The sequence below is a fragment of the Podarcis pityusensis genome (genome assembly GCF_964106645.2).
Source record: "Podarcis pityusensis genome assembly, chromosome: 18".
NCBI lineage: Eukaryota > Metazoa > Chordata > Lepidosauria > Squamata > Lacertidae > Podarcis > Podarcis pityusensis.
The window spans coordinates 1,368,932-1,396,128 of NC_138043.1; the positions used below are offsets into that span (position 1 = coordinate 1,368,932).

Below are 27,197 nucleotides of genomic sequence, written 5' to 3' on the forward strand. Positions count from 1 at the left end.
GGCTCCTCCGCGCGCGCGTCTCTATCTAACCTCCGGTTTCCATAGAGAGCGCGGTGATGCCCGTGTTTGGCGCAAAAAGCGCATCTCCAAATGCCAAAATTTGGGGTTGCGCGTTATTTTGAGAGCGGGGAGGGTCCGCGGGGGGGGGGTTATGGGGGGGAGAGAGAGCAGGGCTCGTGAGCCACACCCTCCATCACTGACTGCGCAGGGGGGGCTCTCTCTGTGCAGAGACTCAACGACAGAAACCGCCCCTCCAGGTCCCCCATCCGATTCTTTCTCGGTGAAAAAAACAGGTCCGGGGGCTTCAAACCCCCCCAGGCAGTTTTTTTCCTAGCCTTCTCTTTTAGTTTCCCTTAGAACAGGGCCAAATTTATTATCATTATTATTAGTATTAGGGAGGAAACGGTTCCCCAGTCCTCGGGGAGGAAAGGGTGGGGTTTGCCCCTGAGCATAAGCAGAGTGCATCCCACCTACTATAAAAAAACACCCACCCACCCAGGCAATTATCAGTTTGATAACCCTTGGGGAGGAAGGTGGGTAGCCCCTGAGCATACACAGAGTGCGTCCCACCCAGTTTCCAAAAAAAACCCTGGCAATTATCAATTTCATAACCCTTGGGGAGGAAGGTGGGGTAGCGCTTGAGCATAAGCAGAGTTCATCTCACCCACTTTCCCCAAAACCCTGGCAATTATCAATTTCATAACCCTTGGGGAGGAGGGTGGGGTAGCCCCTGAGCATAAACAGAGTGCATCTCACCCACTTTCCCAAAAAACAGGCAAGAATCCATTTCATAACCTTTGGGGAGGAGGGTGTGGTAGCCTTTTAAACCCACTTTTAAAAATATATTCAGGCAAGAATCCGTTTCTCCATCCTGGGGAAGAGTGGGCGGAAGTCGTCTCTGAGCACAGTCAGAGTAGTTCCAGCACAGAGAGAAATAAATCCTTTGGGAGCTGGTTTCTTTGCACCTGTTCCCGTCTTCATGCTACCTGTACCTTGGGGGAACGGGAAGAAAAGGAGGGGTTGGGGCTGTGTCCACTACGAAGGGCTCGGAGGTAGCTTCCTCTGAGCTCGTGCAGAGTGGCTGTCCCTTATTCCTGAGCCCCCTGCCCAGGCTATGAATTAGGAGGAAACTTGAGCCCCTGCACTTATTGGGAGCGGAGAGGCTTAGGTTAAACCACTCGGATAATCCCACAGCTGTTGGGGGCAGCTGGGGACAGATCCTGTTTCCCTTTGACCATCATGATCTCAATACAGCGGCACCTCGGTCCTCAAACTTAATCCGTTCCGGAAATTCCGTTCCAAAACCAAAGCGTTCCAAAACCAAGGCGCTCTTTCCCATAGAAAGCAATGCAAAACGGATCAATCCGTTCCGGACTTTTAAAAACAACCCCTGAAACAGCAACTTAATGTGAATTTTACTATCTAACCACACCATCGACTCATAAAATGAAAGCAATAATCAATGTACTGCAGTCGCACAATCGATCCATCAGTTCCAGAGTCGCAAAAACAGAAAAAGAGCCACAAAAACGCAAAATAAATAGGAAAAACAGACAGAAATTGGTGTAACACTCAAATCGGAAGTGTTGGCACTCAAACTGGAGCACGTTCGGCTTCCGAAAAATGTTCGCAAACTGGAACATTTACTTCCAGGTTTGCAGTGTTTGGGTTCCAAGTTGTTTGAGTACCAAGGCGTTTGGGAACCAAGGTACCACTGTATGGGTCTGAATGAATCCCCCCGCCCCGATTTCCAATATATCCCAGCAATCCTTGCCCAATATTCACCCAAAATAGTCTGTTTAAAAGTCTGGTTTTCATGCCCAGGTGGCGTTTGTGGACTTTGATAGGTGACATGCAACGGCAGCATCGACGGGGCCTGACATGCAACGGCAGGCAGGATTCATTGGTGACATACTTTATTTATTTAGAAGCCTTGGTTGGGGGGGGGATCTCCAAGCGGTATGCAACGTAAAAGAAAAACCGAAAGGATCGTTGCGACAAAAATATAAAGCAGTGGTTGGAAAACATTTAGAAGCAGAAAAAACTCAAATACAACCTACTGGCTCCATTTGTCCTGGATCTTATTATTATTGCATTTGAGTTGTTTTTTTCCCAGGGAAACCCCCAAAATTGTTGAGTCCCCCCCCCCCCAGGGAAACCCAAAAGAGCTTTTCTTTGTTTAACACCCCAAAGGAATGTGACTTATCGATTGACAGACATACGACATAGGCCTGTCCCAAGGACTCCGTTACGGGGGATTTCGAAATCCACGCAACTTGCAGAGCTCTGGCAAACAGTTTTTATCAGATTTCGTGTGTCAAAGGAGGAAACTGCCAGATTGCCAATGCAAACAGGCTGCTTCCTCTTCTGTGTTTGTGCAGAGAAGGGAAAAAATAAAATCCCACGCTTCGGAGCCGATAAAATACTTCCTGGAAATCACATGCAAACACACAAATATATATCTTTCCTAAGTTCAGCAGAACTTATTCCTGACGGCCTGACACGAAGATGGCTTTTTCTTCCATCTGGCTACCAGTTGTTTTGGGCCTCTTCGCTGCAGATGGTGAGTCGGTTGCAAAATCCTGCTTTCTCTCATTTATAAATATATCTTATTTAGGTATTTATTATGTTGTTGTTTAGTTGTTTAGTCGTGTCCGCCTCTTGGTGACCCCCTGGACCAGAGCACGCCAGGCCCTCCTGTCTTCCACTGCCTCCCGCAGTTTGGTCAAACTCATGCTGGTAGCTTCGAGAACACTGTCCCACCATCTCGTCCTCCGTCGTCCCCTTCTCCTTGTGCCCTCCATCTTTCCCAACATCAGGGTCTTTTCCAGGGAGTCTTCTCTTCTCCTGAGGTGGCCAAAGTCTTGGAGCCTCAGCTTCAGGATCTGTCCTTCCAGGGAGCACTCAGGGCTGACTTCCTTAAGAATGGAGAGGTTTGGTCTTATTGCAGTCCATGGGACTCTCAAGAGTCTCCTCCAGCACCAGAATTCAAAAGCATCAATTCTTTGGCCATCAGCCTTCTTGATGGTCCAGCTCTCACTTCCATACATCACTACTGGGAAAACCAGAGCTTGAACTATATGGACCTTTGTTGGCAAGGTGATGTCTCTGCTTTTTAAGACGCTGTCTAGGTTTGCCATCGCCTTTCTCCCAAGGAGCAGGCGTCTTTTAATTTCGTGACTGCTGTCACCATCTGCAGTGATCATGGAGCCCAAGAAAGTAAAATCTCTCACTGCCTCCATTTCTTCCCCTTCTATTTGCCAGGAGGTGATGGGACCAGTGGCCATGATCTTCAATTTTTTTGATGTTGAGCTTCAGACCATATTTTGCGCTCTCCTCTTTCACCCTCATTAAAAGGTTCTTTAATTCCTCCTCGCTTTCTGCCATCAAGGTTGTGTCATCTGCATATCTGAGGTTGTTGATATTTCTTCCGGCAATCTTAATTCCGGCTTGGGATTCATCCAGCCCAGCCTTTCGCATGATGAATTCTGCATATAAGTTAAATAAGCAGGGAGACAATATACAGCCTTGCCGTACTCCTTTCCCAATTTTGAACCAATCAGTTGTTCCATATCCAGTTCTAACTGTACCTTCTTGTCCCACATAGAGATAGCCTGCCTTGTCCTGTCCAGGGAGTGAGACATTTCCCTTTCCCCCCCTCTGTTTTAACTTCACAACAACACTGAGAGAGAGGGAGATGGACGCAAAGAGACTTTCGAACCCAGAACCTTGTCCAGCGCTCTAACCGCTATGCTGCTTCGTGGTCCGACGCTGTTTCAGCATCTTCCAAGGGACTTCACAGAAAACACAGGCTCTGGGATGCGGATTTTACATAACATCTGCATATGCTAATCGATGCAAATATAGGCCGACTTTCAGAGGTTGCTGGGTGACTCTTGCAAATTAGGGTTCACCCTGAGAATACAGCATTTTCTGGGCTCCCAATCGGGGCAGATCCATCCAAACTGTGCCGCCATTCATTTCAACAGGTCTACACCTAGTAGATTGTGCAAAAGCGCAATTGCGTCTCAATATGCTTCCCTATAAGCAAGTTTGTTCAAAAAGTGTGCATGTTGGTTTTTTTGGGGGGGCAGATCTGGGGCTTGTCGGACCCCTGTGCTACACCCCAAAAAACAACACCGGAACCTAGAAACTGCTTTATTCTGGCTTGCGTTCCCTTTCCTCTGCCCTCCTCCTCCCTCTTTCCTTTGATGCTGTGCCTTTTTAATATTTTTTTAATTTTAAAAATATTTTCTTTCCCGTTTTTCTAATAGCAACAGTTTTTACATGCATACAGATCATTAGGCTGCCTACCCATGATCTAACCCTCTGTGCTCTTGCCTTCTCAGCAAGCCGCCCCAGAGGCCGTATCCTGGGGGGCCGGGACGCCCCCCGGCGCCCGTACATGGCCTCCCTCCAACTGAATGGGCAGCACCTCTGCGGCGGCTTCCTCATTGCTGATGAATGGGTGCTGAGCGCGGCCCATTGCCTGGAGGATGCGTAAGTATTCCAATTGTAGAATTGTCAAGTCGGGAAGGGGACCCCGGGGGGTCATCTAGCCTGACCCGCTGCAATTCGGATGCACCGTACGGGATTTGAACCTGCAACCTTGGCGTGATCCCCGCACCGGGCTCTAAACCAACAGAGCTGTCCCCTTGGATCTCCCCGTTGGGTTTCGCTGCTCTGCCGAGCCAATCCTTTCTGTCGCTTGGCGGAAGCAATAGATCCTGCGTGAGATCATTCCAAATAAGTTAATCGAATGAAAAAAATCAGGAGAGAATAATTATACGATTCATATAAATTATACGAAGAAGGTAGCTTCCTCAAATTGTGACCTGCGTAGTCTAGATCGAAAACTCCGCAGGTGAACAAATTTATCTCTCCACAAAGTTTAAAACGATTACAGACAACCAAGATATGAGATTCTAGGAACCGTATTGTAGTCGAAGGAAGTCAATCTTTTTTCCCTTTTATGCATTTAGATAAATGTTTTTCGTTTCGGACACAAAAGATATCTGATATCCAGCATTGCATTTCTCTTTATAAACCCCAAAAAAATTTATTCAGGAATTATTCCGACTGTTCCCGAGGGACCCTGGACCTAAGTTGTTCAGGGCCTTGTAAATAAAGTTTCCCAGATTTTTCCCCAATGAATTTGGGGACACTTTTCAACTTCAATAGGAATGATAGGGTTTTTCATGGGGCCTGATTTGTAAATGAGTACCAACACCTCGAACCCGGCTCAATAGTAAGGGAACAACCGGTGGGGCTTTTTCCGCAATGGTGTCGGCGATCTGGCCCCCCCGAACCCGGCCCCAAGGGCAGCCCCACAAAGACCCCATTGCAGAAGTCTAGCATTTTGGCCCAGTAATCTAATGGTGGTTTTCCACGCAGGGGCAACGGGACTTTTGCAGTTCTCCTAGGGGCACGATCGCTCTCTCTCCCTGAACCCCACAAGCGCCTATACGGGGTCCGCCAGCTGATCGCCCACCCCGGAAGCCACCGAGACACCAACCACGATGACCTCTTGCTGGTACAGGTGAGTGATGCTAGATAAGGCTGCCCTTCAGATGTCTTCTAAAAGTCAGAAAGTTGTCTATTTCCTTGACATCTGGCAGGAGGGCACCACCACCGAGAAGGCCCTCTGCCTGGTTCCCTGTAACCTCACTAGGTCAGGCAGAGAGGCAGCGACTGGCCCAAAGTCACAGCCAGTGAGCTTCAGGGCCAAGGGGAGATTTGAACCCGGGTCTCTCAGTTCCCAGTAAGTCACCCTAATCCCTAAACAATACTGGCTCTCTGATTTTCCCATCAGCCGCTTTGGGCGGCTTCCAGTTCATATAAAAACAGAATAAAACTTCAAACATTACAAGCTTCCCTAAACAGGGCTGCCTGCAGATGTCTTCTAAAAGTCAGATAGTTGTTTATTTCCTTGACATCTGACGGAAGGGGGCCACCACCGAGAAGGCCCTCTGCCTGGTTCCCTGTAACCTTACTTCTTGCAGGGAGGGAACCACCAGAAGGCCCTCGGGAGAGGGACCCCGGTGTCTGGGGTGGAGATGCTCCTTCAGGTCTACTGGGCCGTTTAGGGCTTTCAAGGTCAGCACCAACACTTTGAATTGTGTTCGGAAACGTCCTGGGAGCCAATGTAGGTCTTTCAGGACCAGTGTGATGTGGTCTCTATGCTTGTTTATGTTCTATTTAACTGCATTTTGCATTTGTAAAAACCAGTAAAAAGGATTTAAATTGAAAATAAAATAGGAGGCAAAGCCAGGCTGGTTAGGGTAGCCCTAGCTGGATCGCCTTGCCATTTTGACTGCCCTTTCCCCGAAAAATATCTCTGTGACAAGGAAGCACGAAGTGCTGATCTCCGAAATCGAGAAGTTTGGAGGAGGGCAGTTTCAGGGAATTCCCCCAAAGAGGTGGAAAAACGTTGAGCAACTGGTTCTCCAGAAAACATGACGTTTCCATTACGGGAAATCCCTTCTGCAAATAAGACGCAGGGTATTCTGGCAAACGCCAGAAGTTTTGGACTAATTGTGAGAGCGTGGCGCTGAAAATGCCAAGGTTGGAGGATGGATGGCGGCTAACGGATTGAGGTTGAATCCTGACAAGACAGAAGGACTGTTTTGGGGGGACAGGGGGCGGGTGGGTGTGGGGACTCCCTGGTCCTGAATGGGGTCACTGTGCCCCCGAAGGACCAGGTGCGCAGCCTGGGAGTCATTTTGGACTCACGGCTGTCCATGGAGGCGCAGGTCAGTTCTGTATCCAGGGCAGCTCCATCTGGTCCGCAGGATGAGACCCTCCCTGCCCGCAGACTGTCTGGCCAGAGTGGTGCATGCTCTGGTTATCTCCCACTTCAACTACTGCCATGCGCTCTCCGTGGGTCTGCCTTGGAAGCTGATCCGGAAACTGCAATTAATCCAGAATGCGGCAGCCAGACTGGGGACTGGGAGCGGCCGCTGGGACCACATAACACCGGTCCTGAAAGACCTACATTTGCTCCCAATACGTTTCCGAGCACAATTCAAAGTGTTGGTGCTGATCTTGAAAGCCCTAAATGGCCCAGTAGACCTGAAGGAGCGTCTCCACCCCCATCGTCCATCTCCCAAGGGCCTTCTGGCGGTTCCCTCCCTGTGAGAAGTGAGGCTACAGGGAACCAGGCAGAGGGCCTTCTCGGTGGTGGCGCCCTCCCATCAGATATCAAGGAAATAGACAACTGTCTGACTTTTAAAAGGCATCTGAAGGCAGCCCTGTTTAGGGAAGCTTTTTAATGTTTGACGTTTTATCGTGTTTTTAATATTCGATTGGGAGCCGCCCAGAGAGGCTGGGGAAACCCAGCCGGATGGGCGGCGTATAAATAATAAATTATTATTATTATGAAAACCTCCTCTGTTTTCAACCCTCTCTGCCAACCAGCTGGAAGAGGCGGCCTCCCTCAACCCGGACGTGCAAAAGCTGGCTTTCCAACGGCAAGGGAGGGACGTCCCCGAAGGGACCCTGTGCGAGGTGGCTGGCTGGGGCATCACCCGCAACACGGGCAAGAGGCCGGACGTATTGCAGTATGTGGAGCTGGGGGTCATCGGCCGAGCCAAATGCAACCAGCGGATTCACCACGACGGGGAGGTGACCGAGAAAATGATGTGTGCCGACTCCAAGAAAAAAGACTCCTGCAAGGTACTTTTTTGCACAAGAGTTCCTCCTCTTCGCACGGGGCGCGAGAAGGATTCGCATGTACGCAACTTGCCTCGCCGCATTGCAGGGTTTCCCCCCACTAAATGACCCTCTGCAAAATTATTTACCGTATTTTTCGCTCTATAAGACGCACCAGACCACGAGACGCACCTAGTTTTTGGAGGAGGAAAACAAGGAAAAAAATTATTCTGAATCTCAGAAGCCAGAACAGCAAGAGGGATCGCTGCGCAGTGAAAGCAGCAATCCCTCTTGCTGTTCTGGCTTCTGGGATAGCTGTGCAGTCTGCATTCGCTCCATAAGACGCACACACATTTCCCCTTACTTTTTAGGAGGGGAAAAGTGAGTCTTATAGAGCAAAAAATACAGTATTTATTTTTTTGAATGAATGACCGCTTTTTCTTTGATAGTTTTAGTTACGCCAACTTTTCGCTTTTATCGTTGTTTATTTTCCTTTTCCTTTCTTTCTCTCTTTTTATTTCCATTATATAGCACACTCTATTCTAGATATCTTGACAATTGGATTACGTATACTGTGATAACGATCTCTTAAGTCTAGAAGTATCTAATGCAAGATTGGTTTGGTTTTTTTTTGTATGTCATGTCTGTTTAATAAAATGTTAATGAGAAATCACCATCATCATTGAGAATCCTGGGAGTGCAGGCATAATTCGAACACAGGACTTGGCTTATTAGCATGGGTAGGCAAACTAAGACCCAGGGGCCGGATCGGGCCCAATCCCCTTCTCAATGCAGCCCGCGGACGGTCCGGGAATCAGTGTGTTTTTACATGAGTAGAATGTGTCCTTTTATTTCAAATGCATCTCTGAGTTATTTGTGGGGCATAGGAATTCATTCATTTATTTATTTTCAAAATATAGTCCGGCCCCCCCACAAGGTCTGAGGGACAGGGGACCGGCCCCCTGCTGGAAAAGTTTGCTGACCCCTGTATTAGAACCTCTCTATCTTATCCGGATTGAACTTCAGTTCAGGCAAGCAAGTCTGGGGAACTACCTGCCACTAGAACATGGGTAGGCAAACTTAGTCCTGGGGGCCGGATCCGGCCCAATCGCTTTCTCAATCCGGCCCCCGGACGGTCCAGGAATCAGCATGTTTTTACATGAGTAGAATGTGTGCTTTTATTTCAAATGCATCTCTGGGTTATTTGTGGGGCCTGCCTGGTGTTTTTACATGAGTAGAATGTGTCCTTTTATTTACAATGCATCTCTGGGTTATTTGTGGGGCATAGGAATTGGTTCATATATATTTTTTTGTCCGGCCCCCCACAAGGTCCGAGGGACAGTGGACCGGCCCCCTGCTGAAAAAGTTTGCTGACCCCAGGCTCATAGAGTAGTGGCAAAAATCCGACGTTCTTGCTTTTTTTCTCACCCCTTTTTCCCAGGGAGATTCGGGGGGGCCCCTCGTCTGCAACGGCGTCGCCGAAGCCGTCGTGTCCACCGGCTCACGAGTTTGCGGCAACTGGAAGAAACCCGGGATTTACACCCGAACCGCTCCGTACGCCGGATGGATCGACAGTGTCTTGGCCAACGCAACCAGCGGATCCCTCGCGGCCATTTAAGCGCCAATAGCTAGAGGATCTCTCCTTGCCCCGCAAATTTAAGATGCAAATATTAGAAGAGTTTCTTCCAAATTTATTCTACAAATATCTCAATAATAAAATGTCATTGATTGACTCTTCCAACTTTTCTTCCTTTTTCCTTTCTTGTTCTTTTTTATATACGTGTGCTTATCTGAAATATGTATGTATGTATTTGCAATATTTTGTAATAATGATGCTAAATAAAATCAATTTTAAAAAATAATAAGATGCAAAAATTAGATTTTGCATGTCTTTCCTGCGCATTCCAGGCTTCAAGTTCTCCAAATCTGCAAAAAAAATCCTTCGGCGTTTCAGCACAATTTTCTCTGGTTTTTTGTGCAATCCCTGCTGTTTCCCGCAAGCAAAAATTTCTCCTGGCGCAAGGCGTTTTTGCACATCGTTTCCACGGATGTGCTCGTCGTTACCCCGAGGTTTTCTGCGTTTTTTGCAAAAGCGCACCACGAAATTCAGATCGGAAAAAACGATTTTTACAAACATAAATGAAAAGGTGCAAACCTGTTGCAAACCGATGAGAGGTGGCCGTTTCAATCTTCGAAAAAGCAAAGACGCTGCAGGAGAGGGAATGCCAAGAAACACAAAAACGAACGGCCTTTTTGCAAAACTCAGAACCTTTATATTTACAAAATCGCCTTATTTTTTCCCGGTCCGGCCTCCCTGCAGTCCTTCCTCCCGGCCTGGCGGGGGCGCCGTCACGAGTAGCCCAGCGGCATCCTCCTCCACAGCCCGCCGCAGAGGCAATTCTTGATCCAGCGCTGTTCCCATTGTTTGACGGCGGTCGTCTTGTTGGGCGAATGCAACATGGTGACGCAGCCGCACCTGCGGAGTCAAGACCGGAAGTTGCGTCTTAGCTCCATATGGCCGGCACGGGTCGGCAGCAGCTTCCTGCAGGTCTAAACCACGTGGGTATTTTCCCCTCTTCTCCTTCCCTAGCCCTACCGGCGTTCGAACCCGAGGCTGACTGGCCGCCGCTCTCCCGCCAGGAGACGGGGAAGACCGGACCGGTGATGCTGTAACCGCTGGGCGACGCTGCCTCCCGTTGCCGGGGTTTTGTTTTTTCCCTGGCACTCACCTGGTGCATGATTTGCACTCCTCCGTGGGGTACGCTCCGAGGTGGAGCCGCCGCAAGTGGTCGATCTTCGGCTGCCCGGGGGCCCTGAAATAAGGAGGCAAAACATCGGCGTTTGGGAAGCAATAATAATAATACTAATAATATTAATATTTATACCCCGCCCATCTGGCTGGGTTTCCACTCTGGGTGGAAAATATTAAAATACAGTAATCCATCAAACATTAAAAGCTTCCCTAAACAGAGCTGCCTTCAGATGTCTTCTAAAAGTCAGATGGTTGTTTATTTCCTTGACATCTGATGGGCGGTAGCCACCACCGAGAAGGCCCTCTGCCTGGTTCCCTGTAACCTCACTTCTCGCAGGGAGGGAACTGCCAGAAGGCCTTCGGGAGAGGGACCCCGGTGTCCGGGGTGGAGACGCTCCTTCAGGTCTACTGGGCCGTTTTGGGCTTTCAAGGTCAGCACCAATACTTTGAATTGTGCTTGGAAACGTACTGGGAGCCAATTTCAAGACCGGTGTTATGTGGTCTCCACTCCCAGTCCCCAGTCTAGCCGCCGCATTCCGGATTAGTTGTAGTTTCCGGGTCACCTTCAAAGGCAGCCCCAAGCAGAGCGCATGGCAGTAGTCCAAGCGGGAGAGAACCAGAGCATGCACCACTCTGGCCAGACAGTCCGTGGGCAGGGAGGGTCTCATCCTGCGTACCAGATGGAGCCGCCCTGGACATAGAACTGACCTGCGCCTCCATGGACAGCTGTGAGTCCAAAATGACCCCCAGGCTGCGCACCTGGTCCTTCAGGGGCACAGTGACCCCATTCAGGACCAGGGAGTCCCCCACACCCGCCTGCCCCCTGCCCCCCAAAACAGTCCTTCTGTCTTGTCAGGATTCAACCTCAATCCGTTAGCCGCCATCCATCCTCCAACCTCCTCCAGACACTCACACAGGACCTTCACTGGTTCTGATTTGAGAGGTGCCACTGTATGCCCAGTCCTCTTTTAAATAAGCCATGACAGCTGGAGGTGGCATTCCTGTGGCAGAGAGTTCCGCTGTCTCCCCATCACCCGACACCTACCTGACGAAGGCGTCGAACTGCAGGGAGGCGGGGTGGCCCTGCCCCTGCCCCGGGGGCTTCCCAAACTGCATCCGGACGGGCTGCTTGCTCTGAAGCTTGTGGATGATGGCGTCGTTGACGGGCAACCAGTCGAGGTTCGGAATGAGCAGCTGGCTGGGCAGGAGGCAGCACTCGTCAATCAAAGCGTCGTCCGGCTCGCTGGGGTGGCTTTCGTCCCGACCTGCAAGGGGCAATGGGGGGCCGTCAGGCTCAGAGGACACACCTGGCTTTGTTGCTGTTGTTTTAAATTAATTTTTATTGAATGATTTTATGTTATACAGCCCTACTGCCACTAAATATAATTAAGAAAAAAAATTACATACATCGATATTTAGTTTATTTGTTATTTACCACCTTATTTCCTCCCAAACATTGCATACAACACACCTATGTGCAGACACCCACACACCTACACTCGCACACAAAATGATAATAATGAAAGTAAATTATTTCCCCCCCTTTTATCTCCCAAAATCTTTTCTTCATCTTTGACTTCCTGTCAAGTCCCTTTGCGTATCTTTTATCTTACATTTGAATGCACACAAACCAATAAACCTTTCTATATAATTTTTCCAATACATTCTGAAAACATAATAGATCCTTAATTGTTGTCCACCTCTTTTAGTTCCTTTGTCACTCGAATGCTAGCACCGAGTCAAAACTATTATTATAGTTATTATTATTATTGTTATTATATTATTAAAGAATATCTAGAACAGAACGGTCTTCTGAAACTTACTAAAGAACAAAAAGAACTGTTGGATGCCCCTATTACATTGTACGAAATTCAAAGAGCAATTAAGGAAATTCACCAGGGCCAGATATATTATATAATATATTATAAAATATATTATATATTATACAATACATTATAAAAAATTTGAGGACATACTGTCTGACCCACTAAGAAGTATCATGAACAACATGGAAAGACAGCTTTATTGAATTAATTCCAAAACGGAATAGACAATCTACTTATTAACAACTATAGGCCTATCGCACTCCTAAATAACGATTATAAATTATATGCAAATATTTTAGCCAAAAGATCAAAAAAAGTCTTCCAGATGATTATACACAACGACCAAGCTGGAAGCTCCTGGCTTTGGATCAGGGTGCTTCGGGGGGAAAAAACTGCCCTGCATCTAGAAAGCTAGCGCATCAGGGAGCAAGGTTTTACTTGCAGGTTTTTGTAAAAAAAACCACGCTTTTGCATGCAAAGCACAGCAGAAAGCCGCGTCTCCATTCCTGCGGGGTTTTCCTCTTAAACACACCAAGCTGCCCCCTGAAATTTGCCTTCAGACTCCCTGCACCTAGAAAGCTAGCAGACCAGGGAGGAAGGTTTTACTCAGACTGAGTTTTAGCACACATGAAAAACTCAAATCCTTATTTCCTGATTAACAGCCTTTGGGCTATAATGTAACTTAAAGATAATTTTTACCCCTCTAAAAGCATTTTATTTTAAAAATCCAATTGAAATTAAAAAATGATAACTTATAGCATACGTATCCATGTTTGTTAACTGTTGTGGTTAAACCATATCTATATCTATATCTATATCTATATAGATATGCTTAGCACTTTATTTTAAAAATCTGATTTAAATAAAAAACAAATCTGATTTAAATAATTAAAAAAAATCTGGTTTGCATTGGTTTTTATCCACCCTGGTCTGAATTACACGAATAAAGGCTGAATGAACCGATTCCGCTTTAATGTGATTTCTATATTGCTCTATCTGCAGTTGCATCGAGCCTCGATCCCCTACTCACAGCACAGCCAAAGTTTGGTCAGGAGCCGGAAGAGGAGGGACATGCTGTCCTGCGTATCCGAAGTTGCCGTGTAAATGGGGAGGCAGCTGGGCTTCAAAAGGCCCCAGATGCGAATCACGACCATCAGTTCCCGCAGCATGGCCAGGGAGGAGCCGTCGCGGAGGAAACTGTGTCCTGGGCGGACGGGACCCGAGCCCTGGGGGAAAAGGGGGCAGGTTAGGAAGGTCAAAACTCTCGACGTTCGATTTATATCTCAAATTACTACCAGACTTTTGGAAGACATCTAAAGGCAGCCCTGTTTAGGGAAGCTTTTAATGTTTAATAGATTATTGTATTTTAGTGTGTTGTTGGAAGGCGCCCAGAGGGGCTGGGGAAAGCCAGCCCGATGGGCGGGGTATAAATAATAAATTATTATTATTATTATTATTATTATTATTATTATTATTATTATTATTATTGAAGGAATGGGTTTCCCAAACCCAAAACTGAGTGTGCAGGCAGTTTGAAACTGCACCAAAATCCCTATTTTTCCTTAGCTAAAATCCATTAACTTGAGCTCTGAGTCAATGTATAAACAAAAACCTGGCTGTGCTCAAAGCTCTCTCCTTTATCAGTTTGTGACGGCAAGGATGGCCTTCACTGTACCAGTAGAACAGAGAAGACACGCCTGTGCCTTATCTTATGTGCTGAACACAAAAGACGCACAGACCTAAGTCTGGAACAAGGCTAAAAGCGTGTTCTCGGAGATGACACCTCTTCCTCCAAGATAAAGAGTAGGAAGAAAAAGATCCTTTTATGGTCAGAAGGACAGGAAGGAATTCCCTTTTATGGTTAAGAATACCAGAGCAAGAACATATGTGATGTCAACCTGCGTGTATAGGATGACGTGGATGGATTTATATGGGGAGGAGGGAGAGGGTGCCTGGAGGATATATATACTGCATGAAATTTCTCATTTCTTTGGACTTGCTGTGAACTGACCACACAAGTGCCTTCTGCTATCCGGAGAGAATAAACTCTTTCTCTGAATCAACCTCAGTGTCATTTGACTTCCTTTCTCCCTCCCGGGAGCAACGCAGACCCCACCAGTTGGTAAAGTCCAATAAGGCTACAATCCTTATTTCAGACATCGAGATATATATCAAGATATCGCGATGTTTAGCCGGTGACCTATCGCAAAGTCGAAAACCAGATATCAGCCCTAACTGTTCGCCTACACGTAGTTCCAGCCTTATTCCGGACATCGCGATATATATCAGAATATCGCGATGTTCAGCCGGCGATATATTGCAATATTGAGTACCACTGTCCATCTTACCTGCCGTCGAGCTCACCTGCGGGGAGCATTCGGAGCCACAGGTGTTTTGGGTTTTCACGCGCCATCCCCGGAAAGTAGGTGGAGAGTCGGATTGTCGGTCAACCCGGAAGGCAATTTGGGAAAGCGTTGGCGCAATGGGGGACTCAGGGGGTCTCACCTGGTTCGGAAGGCTGGCCAACAGGTAGAGGACAAAGTCGCCAACCCACTGAATCAGCTGTTGAAGAGACTGCAAAGTGGTCATTTCCAAGACAAACTCCTCCGTCTTCAAGTTGATCATCACTTTGTCGATATCTGGAAAGGGAGTTCTTGTTATTACCGTATTTTTTGCTCTATAAGACGCACCAGACCACAAGACGCACCTAGTTTTTGGAGGAGGAAAACAAGAAAAAAAATATTCTGAATCTCAGAAGCCAGAACAGCAAGAGGGATCGCTGCGCAGCGAAAGCAGCAATGCCTCTTGCTGTTCTGGCTTCTGGGATAGCTGCGCAGCCTGCATTCGCTCCATAAGACGCACACACATTTCCCCTTACTTTTTAGGAGGGGAAAAGTGAGTCTTATAGAGCAAAAAATACGGTATGTCACTGCGGAGATTGTCACGCACCCACGTCGGTGATCTTGGAGCAGATCTCCGTGAGACGGTCGCCGGGGCTTTTGTCCGGGGTATTCAAGACCGGGGGACGGAGGAGCGATTTGAGGGTGCAGCTGATGGCGATCAGGAACAGCTTGGCGTGATAGTCGCAGACCCGAGACACCGTGGTGGAGGAGAGCTTGCACAGCGACGCCTTCATGGAAATAATCCGGGTCGAGAGCACCTGCCAAAGCAAAAAAAAGGGTCACCCTGTTGTGAAATTCCACGCAATATTGACCCAGAGCAGATTCCGACGTGTTAGTCAGCGCAGTAAAAATTTAAAACACGTTGCAGGATCCCCCCAGAATAGACCAGAGGCAATGAACATTTCATCCAACAGAGCTTCAGTGCGACTGAAGGCAAATAAGCATAATGGTCACGTTCAGGATTGGCCCTGTCCCTAAGAAATCCAGTCGTCTGGTTGTAAATATTAAGACGATACCAGCAAGAATGAGTCTGTCTGCAAAATAATAATTATTTAAATCAAGTCTTACTGGCTAGCGATTGAAATCGTGATTGAAATCTTGATTGAAATCAATTTGATTTCAATCAAGTCCACCCTGTCTAAGGGGACGTGGGTGGCGCTGTGGGTTAAACCACAGAGTCTAGGGCTTGCCGATCAGAAGGTCAGTGGTTCGAATCCCCGCAATGACGGGGTGAGCTCCCGTTGCTCTGTCCCTGCTCCTGCCCACCTAGCAGTTCAAAAGCACACCAGTGCAAGTAGATAAATAGGTACCACTCCAGCGGAAAGGTAAACGGCGTTTCCGTGCGCTGCTCTGGTTCGCCAGAAGCGGCTTAGTCCTGCTGGCCACATGACCGGAAGCTGTACGCCGGCTCCCTTGGCCAATAAAGAGAGATGAGTGCCGCAAATCCAGAGCCGGCCACGACTGGACCTAATGGTCAGGAGTCCCTTTACCTTTACCACCCTCTCTAAGGTATATAACCCAAACATCAGGCACCTTCTGCTTGCTTCTTTCACGCAAAGAAGCTCCCAGAACCCTCCTGAATTGCACCCTTGTGCAAATTAATTAAAATAAAGCATGGTTTTTTTTTATTATACTCGTAATCCTGTACTCAAAACAAACACGAAAAGTCAGTTGAACATTATGGTGTCTGAAGCCTGCAGCCGATAGAGGGAACGACGCGCTCGCTGCAATATAATGAGGTTCTACAAAAAACTGATTCAAGTGTGGTACACGGATCCAAAAATCAACAGAGACTGTTCAAAACTAGTAGACTCCATGCCAAACCGTGTTCAAATGCTGCTTAAAAATAGCGGAGGTCATATCCGTGACTAATGTACGCTAATAATAATAATTATTATTATTATTATTTATTATTTATACCCCGCCCATCTGGCTGGGTTTCCCCAGCCACTCTGGGCGGCTTCCGACAAAATATTAAAACACAATAGCCTATTAAACATTAAAAGCTTCCCTAAACTCACAACGAAAAGTGTCCTTTCATACTGCATCACAGTGCACAAGTGACAATAAAGTATTTCACTTCCAAAATAATAATATGTGCGTTTTGTCCATGCATATGTGAGTTTCGTACAATAAACGACACGGTTCGTTTCAATTAATAAAGTAATAAAGTATTGCAATTAAAAAAATAATAACAATATGTGAGTTTTGTCCATGCATATGCGAGCTTCGTACAATAAATGAAACGGTTTGTTTCAATTAATTTGCACAAGGGTGTAAGCGAAGCAGGAAAGATGTCAACACATCAGAGCCACACTTTCCAAGCTGGGAAATGCAAACTGACGTATGCGCCCATTGCAAAGGAACCCTTTCCTATCCCCGAGAGTTCGAGATGGCTAGCGCCACCTGCTGGCGAGTTGTGAAACGACACCTCCATGCATGCCAGCGTCCTTTGGCGGCGTCCACTCAACTCCAACGCACTCGGGGCGAAGGAGCTTCCTCCCTTCCCCTTCCCGCCTCACCTGCTGCAGGGCCGCATTCTGGCGCATGTATTCTTCGTGAAGCTTCTCCACCAGGTTTTGCACCATGCTGGGCTGGACGTGAAGCAGTATGTCCCACCAGTCGTATCCAGTCACCATGCAATACTCCAGGAGGAATAGCAAGTGGCGGAGGGAGATGTTCATGTCCAGCATATGGCCCATCGAGGGGGAGATCCGAAGCATGCTGAGCTGGTGTGGCGAGAGGTCGGAAGGGACGATAGCCGTTTAACCACCAAATAAGCGTTGGAAATGTAATCATACTCAAGATGAAGAGGTTAAAGGGGTGACGATACAATGGGCTAAAGCAGGAGTAGGCAAACTAAGGCCCGGGGGCCGGATCTGGCCCAATCGCCTTCTCAGTCCGGCCCCTGGACGGTCCAGGAATCAGCGAGTTTTTACATGAGTAGAATGTGTGCTTTTATTTAAAATGCATCTCTGGGTTATTTGTGGGGTATAGGAATTCATTCATATATTGTTTTCAAAATATAGTCCGGCCCCCCACAAGGTCTGAGGGACAGGGGACTGGCCCCCTGCTGAAAAAGTTTGCTGACCCCGGACTAGAACCTCTCTATCTTATCCGTAATGAACTTCAGTTCAGGGAAGCAAGTCTGGGGAACCACCTGCTACTAGAACATGGGTAGGAAAGCTAAGGCCCGTGGGCCGGATCCGGCCCAATCGCCTTCTCAATCTGGCCCGCGGACGATCCAGGAATCAGTGTGTTTTTACATGATCAGAATGTGTGCTTTTCTTTAAAATGCATCTCTGGGTTATTTGCGGGGCATAGGAATTCAGGCATTTCCCCCCCCAAATATAGTCTGGCCCCCCACAAGGTCTGAGGGACGGTGGACCGGCCCCCTGCTGAAAAAGTTTGCTGACCCCTGGGCTAAAGATTTTGGATATAATGTTCAGTTAGGATCTTGGGGAAGGTTGTGGAAGGAAGGCATTAATTTAACTGCATGCAGTACACTTAAATAAAATGATGTACAGATGGCATTTAATGCCAGTTAAACTTGCTAAAATGTCTAAGGCAAGATTTAGCGAGTGCTGAAAATGTAAAGAATAGGAAGGTTTATTCTACCACATGTGGCGGACTTGCAAAGAGGTAAAGGCTTTCTGGGAAATGATATATAACGAGTTAAAGAAAATGTTTAAAAAGGCTTTTGTTAAAATACCACAAGCCTTTTTCCTGGGTATTAGTAGAGATACGGAGAAAAGATAAAAAAATTGTTCTTATGTGCAACGACAGCGGAAAGAATTCTTTTAGCCCAAAGATGGTGATGGGCTTTGCAGAACTGGCGAAGCTGACGGGAAAAATCCGAAACCAGCAAATCAAGTATTCCAAAAGGACTGGAGTAAATTTATACAATATTTGAAAGATCGTTGTAAGCAGTGAACAACACTAGTAGGGTTATCCAAAGACTTGCAAAGGAGGAATTTTTGACCCTTCTACGTTGATTTAAACTTGGAGGCATTTTGTAACGAGTTATATTAGAATTGGGACGCGGGTGGCGCTGTGGGTTAAACCACAGAGCCTAGGACTTGCTGATCAGAAGGTCGGTGGTTCGAATCCCCGCGACGGGGTGAGCTCCCATTGCTCGGTCCCTGCTCCTGCCCACCTAGCAGTTCGAAAGCACACCAGTGCAAGTAGATAAATAGGTACCACTCTGGCGGAAAGGTAAACGGCGTTTCCGTGCGCTGCTCTGGTTCGCCAGAAGCGGCTTAGTCCTGCTGGCCACATGACCCGGAAGCTGTACGCCGTCTCCCTCAGCCAATAAAGCAAGATGAGCGCCGCAACCCCAGAGTTGGCCACGACTGGACCTAATGGTCAGGGGTCCCTTTACCTTTTATATTAGAATTGGAAAATATATAAAGTGCTGTGATATAAAGATTAGTCGTTGTTGTTGTTAGTTTTCCATTTACCTTCCCGTGGCTATCGACGCCGACCAAAGCCAGCGACGTCCAGGACATCTGCATGGCTTTGAAGTGGACCAGGGGCCCGGCCGTCCGCTGCCTCTTGATGGCCTGTTCCTCTGCCGGACGCTGGGATGTCGATCCGTAGAAGACCGCCATGGTCTGCAGGGAGACGCGGTGGATGATGTGGACGCTGCCATCGTGGAAGGCGAGTGCGAGTCCTGGGGCGGCGGAGGAGGGGGGGAACAGCATGAGGTGGGGGACAGTTCAGAGGGAAACTGGAACTCAAGACCCACACACTCAACACAATGCGTTCCCCGGAAGTCACTCGCAAAATGATCGATAATAATAATATAATAATAATTTATTATTTATACCCCGCCCATCTGGCTGGGCTTCCCCAGCCACTCTGGGCGGCTTCCAAAAAAAATTAAAATACTGTAACACATCAAACATTAAAAGCTTCCCTAAACAGGGCTGCCTTCAGAGGTCTTCTAAAAGTCTGGTAGTTGTTGTTCTCTTTCACATCTGGTGGGAGGGCGTTCCACAGGGCAGGCGCCACCACTGAGAAGGCCCTCTGCCTGGTTCCCTGTAACTTGGCTTCTCGCAGTGAGGGAACTGCCAGAAGGCCCTCGGAGCTGGACCTCAGCGTCCGGGCAGAACGATGGAGGTGGAGACGCTCCTTCAGGTATACTGGGCCTTTGAGGCCATTTAGGGCTTTAAAGGTCAGCACCAACACTTTGAATTGTGCTCGGAAACATACTGGGAGCCAATGTAGGTCTTTCACGACCAGTGTTATATGGTCGCAGTGGCCGCTCCCAGTCCCCAGTCTGGATGCCGTGTTCTGGATTAGTTGTAGTTTCCGGGTCACCTTCAAAGGTAGCCCCACGTAAAGCGCATTGCAGTAGTCCAAGCGGGAGATAACCAGAGCATGCACCACTCTGGCAAGACAGTCTGCTGACAGGGAGGGTCTCATCCTGCGTACCAGATGGAGCTGCCCTGGACACAGAACTGACCTGCGCCTCCATGGACAGCTGTGAGTCCAAAATGACTCCCAGGCTGCGCACCTGGTCCTTCAGGGGCACAGTGACCCCATTCAGGACCAGGGAGTCCCCCACACCCACCCGCCTCCTATCCCCCCAAAACAATACTTCTGTCTTGTCAGGATTCAATCTCAATCTGTTAGCCGCCATCCTACTGATCAATCGGTTTGTTTGTATAACAAGTCCCCAATTTCCATTGATCCCTATGAGGAAATCTCTAATGCGTTCCCAGCCACAAAATTTGGACACCCCAATCAAATTTGTGCGCCGCTTCAGGTGGGAAGCTCCCTAGAGCGCGGGCTGCCAACTATCCGTGTATAGGACGACCTTTTTTTGGCATGATTTTTGAGTCAAAAAACCTCGTCCTATACACGGAAAAATACGGTACCATATGGGTAAATGGACAGCTGTCAGCTAGGTTTTCTATGTTAAATGCATAAAATGGCAACGTTGCAATAAGAAGATTACCAGGAAATGGGTTTTTAAAAAGGAACTAACTATGGACTACAATGTGGTTAAATGTCAAGGAAAGAGTTTACTGGAAGTCTACTTTTGAAGTGAAAAAAATGTATTAATTTGGTGACGTTTTGTTAAAAGGGAAAACTGATAAAAAGATTGGCAAAAGGAAAAAAAGACGAATGATGAAGTATTGAGCAGCAGAGGGGGGAAATTAAAATGCCACGGGGGGGGGAGGGGGAAGGGGCAGGAAGTTGAGAAACGATAAACTTAACGAGGTATACTGAAGGATAAAAGTCAACCGTTTGAAAATTATATATATATATATATATACCGTATTATTGGCTCTATAAGACTGACTTTTTCCCTCCTAAAAAGTAAGGGGAAATGTGCGTGCGTCTTATGGAGCGAATGCAGGCTGCGCAGCTATCCCAGAAGCCAGAACAGCAAGAGGGATCACTGCTTTCACTGCACAGCGATCCCTCTTGCTGTTCTGGCTTCTGAGATTCAGAATATTTTTTTTCTTGTCTTCCTCCTCCAAAAACTAGGTGCGTCTTGTGGTCTGGTGCGTCTTATAGAGCGAAAAATACGGGTATATCGCGAAGTAAGAATAATAATGACAACATTTCCAGGGGACAGGGAGAGGTTTCCTCACCTAAGCCAGGGTAGAATTTGGTGTCGTTGGCGACTTTCAAATCTGTGCTGGTCAAGGAGATGGGGAGTTTCGGGAGAGCCACGGCCGAAACGCGGTCGAGGTCGTTGGCGGCCGAGAGTATCCGCCACTTCAAAATCATGGGCGGCTTGTCGCCGACTGAGAAATAAGAAGAAGGTAGGAGAATAAGAAGTGCAGTGTAGTGGTTAAGAGAGTCGGACAGGGTCCTGAGTTCGAATTCCCCCACTCGGCCGCGGAGCTCTCTGGGCGACGCCTCAGGGGGCCGGCCACTTGTGCCTCTGGCCCAACTGACCTCGCAGGCTTGTTGTCGGAGGAAAGGAGAGATAGAGATGGAAAAGTGAGTCGGAAGGAAGGAAAGGAGAGAAAGAGAGATGGAAAAGAGAGACAGAAGGAAGGAAAGGAGAGATAGAGAGATGGGGAAATCAACGGCTAGGGCAATCCAGTCAGGTGGGCAGCGTTTATAACTGCAGGGAAGCATCGCCTGACCTCCAGAAACTCACCTGTGGGGGAGATCTGCTGGAAGATATTGTTGACTGGTAAGCCCTCTTTCCGGAGAGACCAGCACTCCACGTTGCTGTTGTTTTGGTTGGAGGCACAGAGCAACATCTGGGGGGTGAGCAGAGAAAAACGCCGTACAGTGGTACCTCGGGTTAAGTACTTTATTCGTTCCGGAGGTCCGTTCTTAACCTGAAACTGTTCTTAACCTGAAGCACCACTTTAGCTAATGGGGCCTCCTGCTGCCACCGTGCCACCGGAGCACAATTTCTGTTCTCATCCTGAAACAAAGTTGTTAACCCGAAGTACTATTTCTGGGTTAGTGGAGTCTGTAACCTGAAGCGTATGTAACCCGAGGTACCACTGTATAAGGTAAAGGTAAAGGGACCCCTGACCGTTAGGTCCAGTCGTGGCCGACTGGGTTTGCGGCACTCACCTCACTTTACTGGCCGAGGGAGCCGGCGTACAGCTTCTGGGTCATGTGGCCAGCATGACTAAGCCGCTTCTGGCGAACCAGAGCAGCGCACGGAAACGCCGTTTACCTTCCTGCCGGAGCGGGACCTATTTATCTACTTGCACTTTGACGTGCTTTCGAACTGCTAGGTTGGCAGGAGCAGGGACCGAGCAACAGGAGCTCACCCCGTCATTGCGGGGATTCGAACCGCCGACCTTCTGACCGGCAAGTCCTAGGCTCTGTGGTTTAACCCACAGTGCCACCCGCGTCCCTTGTACCACTGTATACCAAACCACATTAGGGCAGCAAGTCAGGCCGGCAGGGAGGGAGGGAGAGGAGCTGCTTCCTTTGAAACCCGGGAAATTTAAGGGACATCATCAATAAGGGACAGTGGCGGGACACGGCGCTGGGATAAGGGACTGTCCCGCCAAATAAGGGACGGTGACAGCTACAGCGAGGGGGGATTCGAACTCGCCACCCGGGAAGGCCTCACCTGCTCCGACATGTCCCGGGTGAGGAATTTCAAGTGGGTGATGGCCGGGTACTTGTCCTTGCGGGCGAGATCCGTGGTGCATCGCATGAAGAGCGACGGCAGGATTTCCGTGTCGATCTTGCACTTCTCGTTCACCACGCTGACGCAGACCTTGTAGAACTGGACGGGCGAGGCGCTGCTGCCGTCCGAGGTGGCCACCACGATGTTGCCCCCGCCCGTGAAGGCGATGTCGGCCAGCGCCACGCGGCACCGCAGGCGGCAGAGGCTCTCTGTCGAGGTCAGCACCTGCCCGTTGGGCTTCAGCAGAGAGACCGTCACCAGGCCGCTGATGGTGACCGCGATCCAGCCTTCCATCGGTTTGCCCCCGAAGAGCGTCAGTGATGGGGAGAACTTAACCCGTGAGAACTTCTCGCCAAAGTTTGACGCTCCCGACTGCGGGATAAAAAAATCGAGACATCAATAAATACCATTCGATCTTTTTTATTTTAGTTTTTTTTATTTTTCTAATTATGACTGGACATTTAATTGGAAGGTTTTTATTGGAAAACCAATAAAACTGATTTTAAAAAGGGGGTAGATAAAAATCAAGGGTTGCATTGAGGTTTGATGTGGCCCTCAGCTCCTAAAGGTCATGGGGCCCTTTCTATGTTCAGCTGTCCTTTGTCAACAAATTGTCACTGTTTTTTGTGTGTTGAATCTATGCTATAGGGTAATTTATGGACCTGATAGGTATCTCAAGCCCTTTGCACATAACAAAATATGTATTTTATCATTGTTGAACTGAAATACAATTAAGAAGAGGTATATTAATAGTGAAATATGTATTAAGCTCTAACTTAAAATGATTTTTTATTCATAACAAACTTAATAACGCAAACACGTTGGCATTTGGCAATAGCAAACCATTAGGTCCAGTCATGGACGACTCTGGGGTTGCGGCGCTCATCTCGCTTTACTGGCCGAGGGAGCTGGCATACAGCTTCCGGGTCATGTAGCCAGCATGACTAAGCCGCTTCTGGCGAACCAGAGCAGCGCACGGAAACGCCGTTTACCTTCCTGCTGGAGCAGTACCTATTTATCTACTTGCGCTGGTGTGCTTTTGAACTGCAAAGTTGGCAGGAGCAGGGACCAAGCAACGGGAGCTCACCCCGTCATTGCGGGGATTCGAACCGCCAACCTTCTGATCGGCAAGCCCTAGACAACAAAACCCTCCCGCCCGGCCTCGCTCACCTTCTCCACGTGCAAAGCCAGCTTCACACCGTTGTGAAGCCACGAGAGCGCCACGATGGGGTCGCCTTCGACCACGCTGCCCACGGCGCTCTCCCAGCTGTTGGCCAAGTGCTCCACCATGCTCCAACATTTGATGCGTCCGTCGGCGTCGGCAGACAGCAGCCGGGATCCTGCGGCGGGAGAGAGTCGAAAAAGCTCGGAGCAGCCCGGTTGTGGCAGTTCCCCCGTCTGGAAGAAGCGCCAGAAAAAACCTCCCCACAGATTTGGACAAGCTCTCGCCTTGGATCTACGAAAGCTTTCCAATCGAAGTTCTTCAGGCCAATTTTCTCTGCCCCGCCCCGCGTCCCAAACGCATCATTGCGCCTGGAGGCTAATCTTAAATCCATGTTAAATTGCTGTTTTAGGGGTTGTTTTTAAAAGCCTGGGACGGATGAATCCGTTTTGCATGACTTTCTACGGGAAAGAAGCGTGGCTTGGTTTCGGAACGGGCTTCCGGAACGGATTAAGTTTGAGAACCAAGGTACCACTGCACTTTAAATTGTAAAACAGTGTGTGTGTGTGTGTGTGTGTGTACACACCCAGAGAACAATGAGATTATCCATACACACACACACCACACACACAGAGCAATGAGATTATCCATACACACACACACACACCACACAGAGATTATCCATAGACACACACACATATATATCACATATATATATACACACACACACACCCCACACACACAGCGCAATGAGATTATCCATACACCCACACACACAGAGAGCAATGAGATTATCCACACACACACACACCACACCCACAATGAGATTATCCATAGACACACACACACATATATACACACACACCACACACATACAGAGCAATGAGATTATCTATACACACACACAAACACACACACACACGACACAGAGCAATGAGATTACATACATACACACACATATAGATACACACACACACACACACACACACACACACTACACACAGAGCAATGAGATTATCCATACATACACACACAGACAGACAGACAGACACATAATTGCTACGCTTATATATTTCATTGCTAAGTTCATTTTGCAAGCCGCATTGAGGGTTTCCTTACCGGACTGATCCCATTCCAAGCAAGTAATGATTTCCACGTGTCCGGAATTGATGGAGCAGACGTCCCAGGGATGCTCCATGTCCAGGATGTGAATCATGTGGGTGAGGTCTAAGGAAGAAGGCAAAAAGAAAGGAGGAGATCCAGCCTTAGACTTACGAGTGATGCTCAGCTGGAGAACAGAAGCCGCTCTGGGTTTTCTCTACAGGCTTTTCCCTGCAAAGAAATTACCTTTCTCCTCTTCATTCTTGAGGTCCGTCGTGAACGCGATCAGGTTGCGGCAGGACCAGGCGCAGACCAGAGGGATGGAGGGGCAGTGGTTGCTTTTGGGGCGCTTCTCCCACTCGCAGACGTACGCCAGGTCCATCTCGCTCCGAGATCGGCGGCGCGGGTGCAGGAGTTGACAATCTATGTTGGAAATGCAAAGAAAAAGAGGGTACCTTTCATCATATGTGGTGGACTTGCCCCAAGGTGAAAGACTTCTGGGTGATATATAATGAATTGGAAAAAAGGTTGAAATATACATTTATTAAGATACCAGAGGCCTTTCTTCTTGGAATAATAGGTTCGGAATTGCCCCAAAAAGATGTTTTTGTGTGCCACAACTGCAGCTAGAATTTTGTTGGCCAAAAATGGGAAATTACAAGAAGTCCCAACAGTGGAGGAATGGCAGATGAAGACGATGGACTTTTCGGAAGAGTCCGCGACCAGGAGGAGGAGGAGTACCAGAAGGAATGGATGAAATTCAAAGACTATTTAGTTAAATATGCTAAGATACCTTAATTGGAAAAATTTGCAAATACCAGATAGGCTTAGGATTTAAATATGTGACGTTAGAGAATAATATGTTTAAAGTCAAAATGGAAACAAAGAAAGATGTTAAGTGATTAAGCTAATTTTATGAGAAAATTGGTTTTGGAAAACCGTTACAATGATATACATTGAAACTAAGCCAGGGGGATTTGAGGAAGTCACTTAACAATGTTACTAAAATTGGATCAAGTACAGTTAAGATGTATGTTTGTTTGTTTAAAATTTTGGAAAACCAATAAACCAAGGTACCCATGTATTTTGTTACACGGTTGCATGGGAAAAGCCCCAAACTGAAATCATTCCCCAACACCCCTGCTGCTAAACCAAAACCCTATTTATTTTAAGTTTTCGGTGAAAGTCACTTATAGCATGCTGTCACCGTCGATTTCATTTTGTGGAAAGAAGGGAGTAAAAAGAAATATTTTTGCACCTGCCATTATTTCGAATGCGCTCAATGACCCGCTATCGTTTATTTGCAAATCCAGGAAGCTTTTAAAAATAAAAGAAAGCAACAAATGGGAGGACTCTTAATTTTGCAATTTTAATTCCTAGTGTTTCGTTCAGTTAAGACCACCCCTTTCTTGCTGGCTCCCAAGAACTTTGCTTTGCAAGAAAGGGAAAATTGAATTTCACTAGCAATGACAGCTAACATGGTGAGTTCATTTTCTTTGCAGGACAATGGAGCACTTTTCCAAATCGGGTTTTTAAAATTAATTTTTTAGGAGAAATCATTGCACTCTTAATTTTGCAAATCCAGCTGCTAGGGCATGCATTTAAATCTGCAAAATCAAGAGTGCAAGGAATTGCAACAGCAGGTTTAATTCAATTGCACCGCAAAGATTAATTGCCCCAGCAAGAAAAAGGGGAGAAATTCCCCTGGAGTTGGAAATTGCCCTGAAAATCACCTATTGGGGTGATTACCCAGCACTTAAAATGGTTATATTGCTAGTTTTGGGGATATTTTCCCCCCCGGGGTAACAAATGAACTCTTCCATTCCCCCCCCTACTCACCAACGCTCTATCCAGGCTGCCCAGCTGCTCTGCGCCTGCGCCAACTCCTGCTGCCCTAGTTAAGGACCCCTTCCTCTCAGCTGTCTTCATGAGTGCCTGAAAAAAACCCATAAACAGCCGGAATAAAATAATTTTAAAAACCGCACGGCAACCACACGCATCCCTTCCCTCTTCTGTCAAAACGGGCTCGTTTCAGTGGGGCGAGTCAAATCCCCCCTTTTCTTTTCAGGCAGTTCAATAGACAAAGCGAGGGCCTGTCCCTCAACCCGCCTCTCGCCTGTTCAATAGGAAAAGGCTGAGGGGACAAATTTGCATAGGCGGCCTCCCAGCATGCATCGGG

General features: G+C 47.7%; 2 protein-coding genes across 2 annotated transcripts; one reads left to right on the top strand and one right to left on the bottom strand.

Annotated features, from left to right (window-relative positions):
• The first annotated feature begins 2,371 nt into the window (after positions 1 to 2,371).
• On the top strand, positions 2,372 to 9,391 carry CFD (complement factor D). Its single transcript, XM_080989206.1, has 5 exons — positions 2,372 to 2,563; positions 4,350 to 4,500; positions 5,395 to 5,539; positions 7,417 to 7,674; positions 9,092 to 9,391. Exons 1-5 carry the CDS (start codon positions 2,509 to 2,511, stop codon positions 9,266 to 9,268), a joined length of 786 nt encoding a protein of 261 aa, XP_080845332.1. The 5' UTR covers positions 2,372 to 2,508; the 3' UTR covers positions 9,269 to 9,391.
• A 509-nt stretch (positions 9,392 to 9,900) lies between these two features.
• Positions 9,901 to 26,980, bottom strand: MED16 (mediator complex subunit 16). Its single transcript, XM_080988841.1, has 15 exons — positions 26,858 to 26,980; positions 25,265 to 25,441; positions 25,037 to 25,144; positions 23,926 to 24,095; positions 22,696 to 23,127; positions 21,754 to 21,859; positions 21,236 to 21,391; positions 19,091 to 19,302; positions 17,153 to 17,359; positions 15,178 to 15,388; positions 14,734 to 14,867; positions 13,259 to 13,454; positions 11,448 to 11,667; positions 10,380 to 10,463; positions 9,901 to 10,126 (listed from the first exon to the last, which is right to left on the bottom strand). The coding sequence occupies exons 2-15, from the start codon at positions 25,398 to 25,400 to the stop codon at positions 10,000 to 10,002; spliced, it is 2,499 nt and encodes an 832-aa protein (XP_080844967.1). The 5' UTR covers positions 25,401 to 25,441; positions 26,858 to 26,980; the 3' UTR covers positions 9,901 to 9,999.
• Positions 26,981 to 27,197: the final 217 nt, after the last annotated feature.

Excerpts from the sequence above, each read along its gene's own strand:
- MED16 (XM_080988841.1), bottom strand. The coding sequence starts at position 25,400 with ATGGACCTGGCGTACGTCTGCGAGTGGGAGAAGCGCCCCAAAAGCAAC. Across the intron at positions 19,303-21,235 it reads CAAATTCTACCCTGGCTTAG|GACTCGCACTCGCCTTCCAC; the intron begins GTGAGGAAACCT and ends CCGCCGCCCCAG. Across the intron at positions 14,868-15,177 it reads CTCCAAGATCACCGACGTGG|ATATCGACAAAGTGATGATC; the intron begins GTGCGTGACAAT and ends CTCCCTTTCCAG.
- CFD (XM_080989206.1), top strand. The coding sequence starts at position 2,509 with ATGGCTTTTTCTTCCATCTGGCTACCAGTTGTTTTGGGCCTCTTCGCT. Across the intron at positions 5,540-7,416 it reads ATGACCTCTTGCTGGTACAG|CTGGAAGAGGCGGCCTCCCT; the intron begins GTGAGTGATGCT and ends TCTGCCAACCAG. Across the intron at positions 7,675-9,091 it reads AGAAAAAAGACTCCTGCAAG|GGAGATTCGGGGGGGCCCCT; the intron begins GTACTTTTTTGC and ends CCTTTTTCCCAG.